The 13,015-nt window shown below is 51.1% G+C and overlaps 1 protein-coding gene across 1 annotated transcript in view; it reads left to right on the top strand.

Moving 5' to 3' along the window:
* CCNJL (cyclin J like) overlaps window positions 1-9,545 on the top strand; it is a gene marked incomplete at its 5' end in the record, with an annotated part of 55,202 nt that extends 45,657 nt beyond the window's left edge. Inside the window, 3 exon segments of the mRNA XM_082620694.1 lie at window positions 5,017-5,319; window positions 6,905-7,064; window positions 8,571-9,545. Coding sequence (XP_082476820.1) covers window positions 5,017-5,319; window positions 6,905-7,064; window positions 8,571-8,994 — 887 coding nt within the window. The 3' untranslated portion in view covers window positions 8,995-9,545.
* Between the last annotated feature and the right edge of the window lie 3,470 nt (window positions 9,546-13,015).

Below are 13,015 nucleotides of genomic sequence, written 5' to 3'. Positions count from 1 at the left end.
AACCAAGCGATCAAATGTAGCATCGCTATTGCTGGGACAAACTGATGTTGTATAATTCCTGATGTGATCTGTTAAGAGGGACAAAACGTCACCTCTGTAGTTTTCTTGCTCAAACCGTTTGATCATGAGGAAACAATCAGGGAATCCAGAATATGGGACATTGTACAACTGGCCTGGATTCATCCAAAGAGTTCCATGTCATGAAAAACAAACAAAGAATGGGACCAAAGAGATGTAACGGACACCATGTGTAGCCTTTTGGATCTGGATCAAAAAAACAAAGGTTATAAAGGCATTTTTGAGACCCTTGGGGAAAGTCAAATATGGATTGAACGTTAGAAAATGTTAACTACATTAATGCTGAAGTTGTTGCAATTGCTAATAACATTATAATTAAGTAGGAAAATGACCTCAGGGATGGATGCTGATATATCCAGGGGTGGCACGTCATGCCTGCAACTTAATTAAAAAATGGTCCAGTAAAACCAATATTTATATACCACACACACACACACACACGGCAGTTGTGTGGCTCCGTGTCAGCTGTTGGTGAATCTGGGGAAGGGTCATCTGGGTTCATTGTTCAGTTCTTTCTTCTTTCCTGTGGATTTGAAACTTTTCCAAATAAAAAGTACATCAAACAAGTTGAAGACAGTCTGTGGCTCTTGTCTGACTTGCAAAGACTCGGACTTCTGTCCCCCGCCCCTCCCGGGGGACCTGCCTAAAGACTCCCAGGCATCTGTTGTCTGTGCCATTTGTCAGTAAGGAGCAAGCAGCTGAGTGGCGGTGCTCGGTGGTGGCGGGCTGGGGACAAAGGGCTGCCCGGCTCACGGTCATGGGAGGAGGGGAGGAAACGTCTGCCGGGCACGTGCAACACCAGGAAACTCATAAAATCTTTGCTGGCTGTGAAGTGTGTTGTTCGGTGAGAGCAGGGGCTGCAAGGTCACTCCTAGGTGTGGAGCTGAGTGCTTGCGTGAGCTTTTTCTCTGAGCCTCTGGGGCTCCGAACAGAACCTACCTGGGAGGATCTGTTGTGTGTCCAGCACATGCTGGTGCCCGGCCCAGCATGGAAGCTCTGTCCATCTGTGTGCTGGGTACGTCTTACAGCACTTAGCATCCTGCATAGCCATGCTTTCTCCGTGTGGGGCGGATGGACTCCTAGAGAAGAAATGAACAGCCTGTGGAGTTCAGTGCTTTTAGGTCCAGGGTCAACTTGTCGAGGATTCAGACCCAGCTCTGCCCTGCTCTGCAGTGCGGTGGGTCCCCATGTAGCCTCCCCAGTGTGGGGAGCAGAGAGAGCAGATGAATCAGATTCCTCAGTAATCCATGGCCCCTTCCATTTGAGGGTGATCCTTTTTGGGCCTGGTGGCTGCGGAAAAGGCAGAACTCTGAAAGGTTTGAAAAGCACTGAGGGCAGGGAGAAATTAATCTGATTGAGCACATCTGCCATCGGAATAGATTGCTGGCTGCCAGCAAGACCATGGAAGGGTCTTGGTGCCACCGCTGGCACGATGCAATAGCGATGCTACATTTGATCGCTTGGTTAAGGTGCTGACACCAGATCTCTCCATTTTTAAGGTACCAGATGCAAAGGTTTCTGCCAGAGCGGTGACCTTCACCGTGCCACCCTCTGCTCTGGGAAGAAAAGAGCTCTAGCTATTGAGTGCCTGTGAACAGCATTGGCTCAGGTCAGCCCAAGGTTCAGGGAAACCTTGACAATTTTGCAAGAAAAATATTATTTTCTTTCTTTTTAATTTGCATAAAGAATAAATGAATTGTTGGAGAAAAAAATAGCAGATACAGATAATCAGAGAGCATCGGAGAACAATGCAAATGGCCGACAATTCAGCTATCCAGAGAGAACCGTTCATTCTCTCAGCAAATAGGCATTGGGCATCTACTGTGTGCCGGGGACTGTGCTGGCACCTTGGGGCACACCTTCGAATATGTGGGACATGGTTCCTATCCTTCTGGGGCTCACACTTGTTAATGACCTATTAATGGTCAGGTGCTGGCCACTGTTACTACTATTAGAGATTAAACTATCGGAGTGTGAGCAGTGCGTTGATGACACCGAGCGGCCTCTGAGCTGAGCTCTGGAGGACAGGTGATAAGGGGGTGAGGGGATGAGCACGCCCGCTGGAGGAGGGGCCAGATTCCAAGTGTGGCTGGATCCAGTGCTTGGGGAGGGCGAGGGGCCCTGAGGCCGCGGAAGGCAGCAAGACCTGGTCAGCAGGGGCCCCCCCACCCAGGATTCCAGCGTTCAAGAGCCTCTTCCCCTTGGGGAGGGGGCAGCACTGTCCTCACCTTTTCCTGCCTGAGTTGCCCTGGTTGGTACAAGGCAAGGGAATAAGGTGTGTGCTCCGCCGGCGGGGCCGTGGATGGGGCTCAGGAAGGAGATGAGTCTGGGTTGCTTTGCTGTAAGCCGCTTCGGGACCAGTCAGCATCGTCTCTGCTCCTCCGAGGCAAACACTAGAGCTTCTCGTCACCAGCTCTGCCCACCCAGTGGGCTGTTGCCTGGCTCCCTGAGAAGAAGGATGCAGGCTTCCCACACTCAGTGTCTCGTTTCTCAGTGACGTCTTTTGAGGCCTTAGTGAGGAATGTGTTGTATCTGCTGCAGGGCCGCCTGCCTGAAGTGGTTGCTTCCTTATCTCTCAGCGAGCCTGAGCGTCTGCTGAGAACTGGGTCAGGGGGCGCTGGCAGTTGAGCACAGGTGTGTGGATGACTCGTTGGCTGTTGCCTTCATCAGCACAGATGTGTGCTCGGAGCTCAACTGGGTCGCCCACTGCCTCTTCCGACACCTGCTCCCGCAGCTGTTCTGCACCCAGTGAGGTTAGGCTTGGAGGCCAAGGTGACCAGACCGAGGCCACCACCATCCGATGTGGGCATCGGGCAGCACATGGGGACCATGGTCAGGGAAGGTTTCCAGGGGGCAGTGGCTTCGAGGTGAAGGATAGGGTGAGCTTTTGGCGGAGTGAAGAGGGGATGGGGAAGGGTGCTCTGGGCAGAGGGGCTGCGCGGACAAAGGCTCGTAGGCAGGGAGGGCACGGTGCCTGCAGAGAACTTCCGTGGCCGAGGCTACAGCCAGGTGTGCGTGGTTCCCCCGAGTGGGGGTGTGGTGGCTGCACGCCCCCTGCCTGCAGAGCCCTCCACAGCAGAGGCTGCCACTAGGGCCTTCCACAACTGATGACTGCCAGGGGGACATTGCTATGGAGATCCTCGGTTCCTTGACCCTTGAGTGGGATAACCCCAGGCTTGTGTTTCATTTCTGTTTGTTTGCGGATTTATTTCCTGCAGATTATTTCTTCATGCGGATTTATTTCCTGCAGATGATTTCCAGGACCTTCCAGTCTGAGGTCATTGTTCCTTCAGTACTTCCCGAGCTGTGTGACATGTCTGTCTGCGGGGTTTTGCATCTTTTTGCCACTGTGCATTGATATGAATGTATTCCAGTTGTCTGTTCCTGCAAAACGAATCACCCCAAAACTAAGTGATTTAAGACAACAACGATGTGGGTCGCTTGGTGGTTCCTGTGCTGGTATTACCTGGACTCCTTCATACAGTTGCTGGAGGATCCGCTGGCCTGGAAGGTCCAGGGTGGCCTCATTCATGTGTATGAGAGTCGGTGCTGGCTGGGCTGTTGCCTGGGCATCTTGGTTCTCCTCCTTGTGGCCTCTTCACCTCCAACAGGCTAGACTTGATTCCTTGCACAGAGGTCTGGGAATGGCACCTCAGGCGGGACAAAGGCAGAAGATGCAAGGCCTCTTAAAGCCTCGCTTTGGAAGTTACATGACGCCACTTTTTTTGTTTTCCAGTTTTATTGAGATACAGTTGGCAGACTGCATTAGTTTAAGGTGTACAGTGGTTTGATATATGCATATATTGTGAAATGATCACCACGATAAGTTAGCATCCATAATCTCACATAGTTAGACTTTTTTTTCTTGCAGTGAAAACTTTACAGATCTACTCTTTTAGGAACTTTCAAATATGCAATATGGTTAAGTATAGTCAGTATGCCTGACGTTGCATCCCCAGGACTGATTTATCTTATAACTGGATGTTTGTCCCTTCTGACCGTCTTCACATCCCCCACCCCCTCTGGCAACCACCAATCTGCTCTCTGTATCTGAGTTTGTTTTTTTAAGATTCCACATGTAAGAGATATCATAACAGTATTTGTCTTTCTCTGACTCTCTCATTATTCACTTAACATAATGCCCTCAAGGTCCATCCATGTTGTCCCAAATGGCAGGATTTCCTTCTTTTTATGGCTGAATAATATCCCATTGTATATAAATACCATATTTTCTTTATCCATTCATCTGAAAGGGGACACTTAGGTTGTCTTGGCTGTTGTGAATAATGCTGCAGTGAACGTAGGGGTGCAGAAACCTCTTCAAGATCAAGTGCCCTTTTGGCTTTTGTCCCTTCCCTGTCTTCTCCTACTTATAGATCTTTCCTAGGCTCACATCCCAAGCAAACTGTGTCTGGAGGAATCCAAATTAAGAACCCATTGACAGAGTTTAAACTCAGTATTGTAGATACTGGGGAGCCACTGAAGGACTTTTCCACGTCTGGAGGGACAGGACCAGATTTGCAAGGTCACCGTGACAATGGCGCCCTGACCAGTCCTGAGGCTGAATTAGTGAGGACCAGATGGGAGGGCCACCTTACTCCCCAGGCCCTTGCTGCTGTTGCTAACTGCTGTTGTGATCCTCATTGCTGGTCTGAACATTTGGTGTGAGGTTTCCCATTGAATGTAACAAAAGCTTTCGGATGTATAATTTCCCTTTTACATGTGAGAGAACTGAGGCACAGAGAGGGTGAGACACCTTTCCATGACCACACAGCACAGCTGGAAGTGATGGCCTGGGGATTCGAGCCCAGGTGTGACAGATCTGGAATGTGCGCCTTTGGGCTTGCTCCTCTCCCTGTCAGCACCGTCCAGGTACTTTAAGGTGGGCTTTTACAGCAAGTGTCGTAAAAGTCCCAGTAACCTCTGCTTCTCCCTCAGGTAAGTTCGAGGATAGGGAAGACCACGTCCCCAAGCTGGAACAGATAAACAGCACGAGGATCCTGAGCAGCCAGAACTTCTCCCTTACCAAGAAGGAGCTGTTGAGCACAGAGCTGCTGCTGCTGGAGGCCTTCGGCTGGAACCTCTGCCTGCCCACACCCGCCCACTTCCTCGACTACTACCTCCTGGCCTCCGTCAGCCAGAAGGACCACCACTGCCACAGCTGGCCCACCACCTGCCCCCGCAAGACCAAAGAGTGCCTCAAGGAGTACGCCCACTACTTCCTAGAGGTCACCCTGCAAGGTGGGGCTGATGTCAGGGCCTGTCCGCCCTTCCCCCACCACACGGGGGCCGGGGTCAGGGGCCCTGAGAGACCTGCCCCAGGGAGTCCTTGCTGATGGGGGCCCATCCACCCAAATCACCAGATCACTCCCCTTGGCAGGGATCAGCAGAAAAGGAGCGACGATTCAACCCTGTGTTAGCAGTAACGTGTAAAAGAGAAGTAGCAGCTTGTATGCAGGCAGCTGGTAGCCTGTCTATTTACTGATCACCTGGTAGTGTTTTATACACTAATCTGGAACACAATGCAAATCCACAAGTAGGTCACTCCGGAAGAGCTATCATCATACAGGTAGGGTGGGAGAGAGGATTATGTTTACATCTGCTTTAGCAATAAACTTTTACCTTGTTGGGGGACTTTTATTTGAAGTGTCTAAAGATCTAGATATTAAGTACAACGCTAGGTCAGAAATACTGTTGATACAACCACCTGACCACCCGCTGCAAACCAAATATCAATAATCTCAGTAACAACATCAACAATTGTAATATCAAGCATTAAATGAGCACTTACTATGTACCAGGCACCTTATTTTAGTGCTGTGCATGCATTGTCTCATTTGAACCTCACAACGACTTCACATGAAAATCATTTGTGCTATTCTCATTTTACGAATCCGTTTCCTTAGTTGATACTCAAGATGTGAAGTAACTTACCCAAGGCCATTGCTGGAATTTGAACCTGGGGAGTCTGACTCTGACTGTGTCTGTAACCGTACCACCCTGCCTAATTCATACTTTAACAGGCAAATGTTGAAATCATTGAAAGTCATAAACAGGATAAGACAGCATCATAATGCGCTGATAACTGACTGTTCTGCATGAGAATTGTGGGAATTTCAACAGTTTGCCTTTGCACATAAGTAGTCCCAGCTTTGCCGTGTTGCCAGATATCAAAGCAGGACGTTAAAGATTTCTCAGATCATTTCCCAGTGTGTACATGTACCAAAACATCCCGCTGTACACCATAAATATGTACAGGTTTTATTTGTCAATTATACGTCAGTAAAGCTGGGGTGAGGTGGGGAGGATTCCCCAGTAAACCTAAGTCAAGTTCCAATTTTAGTTAAGAATATCAAACACTTACAGGCATTCATTCATTCATTAGTTCTTTCAACAGGTTGTTAGGGAGTGCCTACTGGGGGCCAGGCTTTGTTACTAAGTAGCCTTCAGTCATAACCTCAAAAAGAAGCCTTTGAAACAGTGTGTGGGTCACCCCTAACAGCCAAAGGAAGGAACAGGTGTTTGGCAGTTCTGCTTGTGGCCCATCAGCAAGCCCATTGCAGCCCCTGGAAGCCAGGGATGGTATTTTGAAAACTGCTGCTCTAGGCTGACATAAGAAATCCCAGACTGAGAGAGCCAAGGTGTTTTAAGATTCAAGAATGGAAATTCATGCTGTTTTAATTTTTCATCGTGTGTGTGTGTGTGTGTGTGTTTGCGGGAGCAGTGAACAACCTTGGACCTAATCATTTGTCTACCGGGGAGCACAAGGCAGGACTCCAGGACCAGGCTTTCTGATGCTGACTCCTTCTCTGTGATTCTCTTTCAGATCATATTTTCTACAAATTCCAGCCTTCTGTGGTGGCCGCAGCCTGCGTCGGGGCCTCTAGGATTTGCCTTCAGCTTTCTCCCTACTGGACCAGAGACCTGCAGAGGATCTCAAACTACTCCCTGGAACATCTCAGCACATGCATCGAAATCCTGCTGGTGTAAGTTCCTCTCCTGATCCTTTGTGTTTTGGAAATACCGAAGTTCCACTTGCTCGTAAGACCCACTTCAGGCAATTTCCTGGAGGCTTATGGTGGGTTGGTGGCTCACGGAAAGTGGGCCGTGGTGACTCCTGACAGGATTGGGATTCGGGGAGTTGGTCCTTCCTATTTTGAGTAGCTTTGGGTTTGTAATTTTTAGGTCAAGAGTGCAGCAGCAGAAGGGCTCTGTGCACATCTTTCTGAGTGTCTCGGGCTCTTTGACCCAGTGTATCAGTCAGTCTTCTGGGTGATTATATTGAGACACTCTCACTATGAGCTGCTTTTCTCAGACATGGCCACAAAGCTGACTCTTAGCCAGCTAAGCCCAGAGTGGCTTCACGTAAGAGGCCACAGCCTACTTGCAAGGGTCCTTGGGAATCTTGGGGAGGAAGTGTTCAGTGTTTCAGAGAGGATGCTTAAAGGCATCATAGACAGAACACCCTGAAACTGATATCGGAAGCAAAAGAGCTCAGTAGTGACTGCAGGGAGGAGGGCAGAGAGGGCAGAAAACCCTCGCCTGGCTGCACCTGGTCTCTCTTCCACCCAACGGCTGGTGGCATCTCCTGGATGCTGGCCCCACTGACCACGGGGCCAGCCCCTGAAGAGCCACCTCTCAGCCTCCTGGTGCAGCTGCCTTTGTCCCATTCCTCTGGAATCAGTCCTGCTCCCTAGCCCTTATTTTAGAATCTGTGCCTTCTAGAAGGTGCCCAAAGCTGGAGAACACTGTCTAGTCTGAGTGAGGATGGCCACCAGCCCTGCCTCTTCCCCAAGGCTGTCCCTCTGGGGTAACCCCCTGCTCAGGCCTGCTGCACCCTCCACTTGTTCCTTTCTTACCGAAGCCTCTAATTGATTTGTTTTCCCAAAAAGGTTTACTACGGGAAGCTTTTTTTTTTTTTTTTTTTGAGATGGCAAAAGACCTGTTCCATCCCCCTTTTCAGATAGAGACACTTAGGTCCCTGGGGGCAACCTGCTTGAAATCTGCTAGCTTAGCCGGGGATGGAGCTGGCTGGAAGTGCCTAGAAGGCAGAGGTTGTGCTCACCTAAGCACCGGGAGCTCTGCCCTCTCAGGGCAGGCGCTGTGCCCAGTGTGGGGATGCAGTGATGAGCAAAAGCAGATGGGTGCTCCCTCTCGAAGCTCGAACTATGCATGAGGGACCAGGTAGTGACCGGAAGTTATCATCTGCAGTGTTGACCGCCAAGGTGGGGCAGTGCAGAGGGGCTGCAGGGACAGCTAGGCTAGCCTTGAGGGGTCAGAAGAGGGTTTTTGTAGGAAGCAGATCCAAGCTGAGATCTGAGGCCCGAGTTTAGTCAGAGAGCAGCTGAGGCAGTGCTTCAGGCAGTGAGCCCAGGCTGGGAGAGGCCCAGCAGTCACAGCACATGCGTCTCCTGGCATCCCCCTCAGCAAGGCAGGTGTCTGGTGCTGGAGCCTCTGACTTCCCAAGTCTCACCCAAGTCCTTTCCTTTCAGAGCTTATGACAACATCCTCAAGGATGCCGTCGCGGTCAAGAGCCAGGCCCTGGCGATGGTGCCCGGCACACCCCCAGCTCCCCCCCAGGTGCTGTGCCAGCCACCTGCCTATCCCGGCCTCGGCCAGCCGACAGCGATGGCCCTGGCCCAGTTCCAGACCCCCGTGCAGGACCTGTGCGTGGCCTATCGGGACTCGCTGCAGGCCCACCACTCGGGGACCCTGCTCTCAGGGGGCAGCGGCTCATCCCTCCATACCCTGTACCCCACCCTCCAGCCCCTGGACATGTGTCCCGTGCCACTGCCCACGTCCCTCAGCATGCACATGGCCATTGCAGCTGAGCCCAGACACTGCCTCGCCGCCACCTACGGGAGCAGCTACTTCAGCGGGAGCCACGCGTTCCCTGCGGGCTGTTTCGACAGATAGGGCACCTTTAGCCACGCAGGGAGGCCTTGGAGATCTGGGCAGAGGAAGAGGATGCTGACGAAGGGAGCTCAGCCCAGTGAGGCGCCTGGGAGGCTGTCCCCGCAGAGCCTCAGGACCCTTGAACGGAGAGGGTGCATGCTCTTTTTAAATAAAACTGACCCGGGGCAAAACAGGCAGTGACATACCTCACCCAAGAGCATTGCTCTGGAAAACGTCTTCCACATGTGGCTGGGATGCAAGGGGATGGCTCGGTGGCCAACCCCTGGAGAGGGGCCCAGCGGGTCAAGAAAGACCTGGGAAGAGGCCAGGAGACTGGGGACTGGATGCAGACCAGCAGTTCACGAGCACGTCCAGGTTTTAGCATCAAAGACTCCTTTATTCTTTGCCGATGGCAGCTACACCACTGAAAAGGGGGCAGCCTGATGTGTCTCCAGACCCCCGGTAGATGCTATCTGGGGTGCTTTTCTTTCCCTGGCTCCATCCACAGGGGCCTGTGTGTGTGTTCATGCCCGAGTGTCTGTCTGCCTTCCGAGGCACAGTGGGCAGCTGTCTTGTTGCTTTGTTGTGGAACCTAAAACCCTCTTCAGCCTTTTAGATATTTCACATGCTGCTGCTTCCCGAAGTGACCTAGCTTTCTGTTCAGTAAGATGTCTTGTTTACATGCTGTATCAGGGATTTTGTGATACTTGAAAAGTCCTTAGGAGAAAAATGATGGTGATTGCCACACTGCCTGTCCCACGCAAGGGCTGTAGGTTTTTAACCCGGCTTGGGGCAGACCTGTGGTTAACCACAGAGCTCCCTTTGCAAAAGCATATGGTTGGGGAGAACCACTTTCCAGGCTCTCTGTTCCGGAAGATTCCACGTCTTGGATGCTCTATTCACCTGTAGAACTTCGATAACCACCCAGAGAGAAAGCTTGTTGAAAAGTAGACAAAGATTTAAACCCAGCAATGCTCACCTCCTTCCACCGCATGCATCTCCTGCTTCAGGTTAAACCCAGCCCCAGCCTCAAGTTTGGCTCAGAGCAGAGGCTCATAATGTGGGATTGTATGCCTGATGCCAACTGGCTTTGGGGATTTGGGGGCGTGCAGGGTCTGTTACACGACTGACAGCCAGTGACAGGGTGGATCAGAAGCCAGTATTTGGGTCTCTGCAGTGAGAGGGCTCTCAGGAAGACTCTTGGAAGCATGTGCAATATGTTTTTATTCTGACTCATGGCTTGTGCTCAGCGTGTTTTATTTTTTGGTTGGTTTAGGGTCAGAGGTCCCATTATTCACCCCCTAGGACTGGGAGGTGCAGAGAACCACGAAGGCGGTTTTTGGTTGGTTTTTTTTTTTTGAGAAGAACCCATCTTAGTTTTCTTGACTTGGTTGCCAGTCCAGGAGACTGGCAGGGGGGCTGCCAGGAGTCGGATCTGAAGGCGGTTTTCAGAGCAGATGGGAGCCTCAGCGTGGAAGCTGAGTAAAGAAGAGCCTGGACGCGGGCGGCGCGCGGGGCCACTTTGTCACACTAGCATAGGAAAGTGCACATTCATTTGTTGTTCTCTTTTTCTTTTGCCAACCTCCTTCTATTTATGTGCAACTGGTTTGGATTCCAAGTTATTGTGTTTGTCTTTTCTGGGGCTGGGCGCTTGGGAGGGTCCATCTCTCCGTATCGTCGTCACCCCCCTCCCCCAGTAGAACCTCACAGCCAGCCCAGCCCCTAAAAAAAGTGGTCCCGCAATAAACACATCACCTGCTCATGGGCTCTCTGGGTTCTCTTCCTGGCCTTCTCTCAGCCAGCCCTCCCTCCCTCCCCCACGTCAGCCTCCGGAGATGGGCACCCACACTGGTGCCAAGAGGTTGTGGAGTTGGGTGACAGCAAGACGGGCTCCTGCCCTCGGAGCTGGAGCTGGGCCTCCCTGGGTCATGGGCTGGGCAGCGGGAGTGAGTGAGGCTTGACATCCCGGCTCTGAATCGGGTGGGGTTCTCCGGAGAAACAGAACCCATTATGGAGGTAGAGTGATTTAGTTTAAGGAAATCGGCTAAATGTCCCAAATGCCTGGATTAGGGTCAGGGTTAAGGTTCCACTTCCTCATACCCTCTGGGTTCAAAGTCCATCTCTCCAAAGCCATCTATTCTGTCATCTGAATGCTCCCCTCTCTTAATCCCTTTTATCAGTGATTCTCAGCAGGGCTCATTTGTGCCCTCCAGGGGACTTTTGGCAATGTCTGGACATATTTTTTGGTCGTCACAGTTGGGAGAGGGACTTGGTTAGCATTCAGTGAGCAGAAGCCAGGGATGCGGCTCAACATCCTACAATGCACAGGGCAGCTCCCACACTAAAGAATGGACTGGCCCCAGATGACCGCTGTGCCATGGTTGAAAAACCTCAGCCCACAAGGTCACCTTCCAAAGACGTCTCTGTCATCCCCCAGGTCTCTTTCCTTACCCCCTTTGTTTTCATCATAGCTGTTAAATCATCTGGAATGATCTTGTTAGTTTGTTTACTGGGTTTGATGGCTGTGCCCTAAACCACCTGCAACCAATAGAATATATAGATACCTGGTGATCGTAGCACTAATCACCCAGCTGACGTTTATTAAGCGATTGCTGTTTGTAAAGCACTCTGCTAAGGAATTTGCTTTTATTATTTCCTATAACCATCCTAGTAACCCTACAAGGCAGCTGTACCTTACAGATCAGAAAACAGGGCCACAGAGAAGTTCTTTGCCTAAAGACAGTGTGGTGAAGGAGGGAGGCACAATTCAAACCCTGGCAGCCTGGAGCTGCCCCGCCGCCCTGAGATGCCTCAGTCGAGTTTTGAATAAGTGCAAGGCTCCAGCTGGCCATCCTGCTCACCTGGTGAAGAAGACATGACAGAATAATGGATATGGGTTCGCCAAAGAGTCGCCAGGCATTTGTGTTGCTGATTGACGGGGTCAAGGGGATTCTCAGAGTGTGCTCAGCAGCAGACAAAAGTACAGAAACATAGCTTTTGCACAGCTGCCACAGGCTAACGGGATTTACGGCTCCATCTGCCTGCCCCCAACAGGCTCTGATGTGGGAGGGGTTCCCCCAGCCCTATCTGTGAAGGTGAAGACCTGGGACCAGGCTTGGGGCTTCCCCAGAGCATCCCCTGGGAGGGAATCCACTTCTGGGCTGCCTCTGGTAATCCCTGGCACCAAGTTCCTGGGAAAGAATCTTACCAATCTCATTAACCTCATTCTCTGTTCCTCAGGGAAGCCATTTGTGACAACTTTCAGCAGAAAGGCCATAGCGTTTGGCAGGCGTCTCAAATCCAAAGGCCCACCAGGACCAGGCAGGTAACATAGTGAGTGAATCAGCTGGATGACTGAGACAGCGTGAGGTTATGGGGACTGATGAAGCCAGTGTGTCCCCTGTAGAGGGTGTGGCTTCTGTTCAGCTCTGGCTAATTACAACCTTTCAGGGATGTAAGCCTTATGTTGCCACAACTTCAGATTTTCAGAGAAACTGGATATCTGCACTTGCTAGGAAATCTAATTTTTCGTGATTTAAAAAAATTTTTTTTAAATTGCAACGCAATAGAAGACCAATAAAACACACTGCAGGTTAAGGTGGTTCTTAGGCTGGAAGCTTGCAGCTTCTAGTGTACGGACAAGAACGTTAGCCCGAGAGGTGGAAGGTGCGAGTCTGTCTGCTCTTAGCTAGATGACCTTGAGAAAAGCTACTTCTCCACTCTGAACTCGTCTTCTCGTTTGTAAGGTGAGAAAGCTGTCAGCCTGGGCTGCACTTCAGGTTTATGATAAGAAAGCATGGAATATGTGGCATCATTATTCAGCAGTGAGTTCTGTGACAAATATTGTAGATGAGTGGGCCTCTCCCTTTGGAGGAGGGGCCCAGATGAGCCCCAGAGCTTCACCGCCCCCCATCCCAGCTCTAGCTTTAAAGGAGGAAGAACTCAAGTGGTCAGCCATCTGCTGGCCCAGCTCGGACCAATGTTTCAGGCCCTGCCCTTACCAGAGCCACAGCAGGCAGTGTATACTGGAGTCAGACCTTCT

This window comes from Mesoplodon mirus (assembly GCF_964341445.2).
Source record: "Mesoplodon mirus genome assembly, chromosome: 5".
Taxonomy (NCBI): Eukaryota; Metazoa; Chordata; class Mammalia; order Artiodactyla; family Ziphiidae; genus Mesoplodon; species Mesoplodon mirus.
Note: the sequence above shows the minus strand (reverse complement) of the source record. Positions and strands in the feature narration are given on the sequence as shown.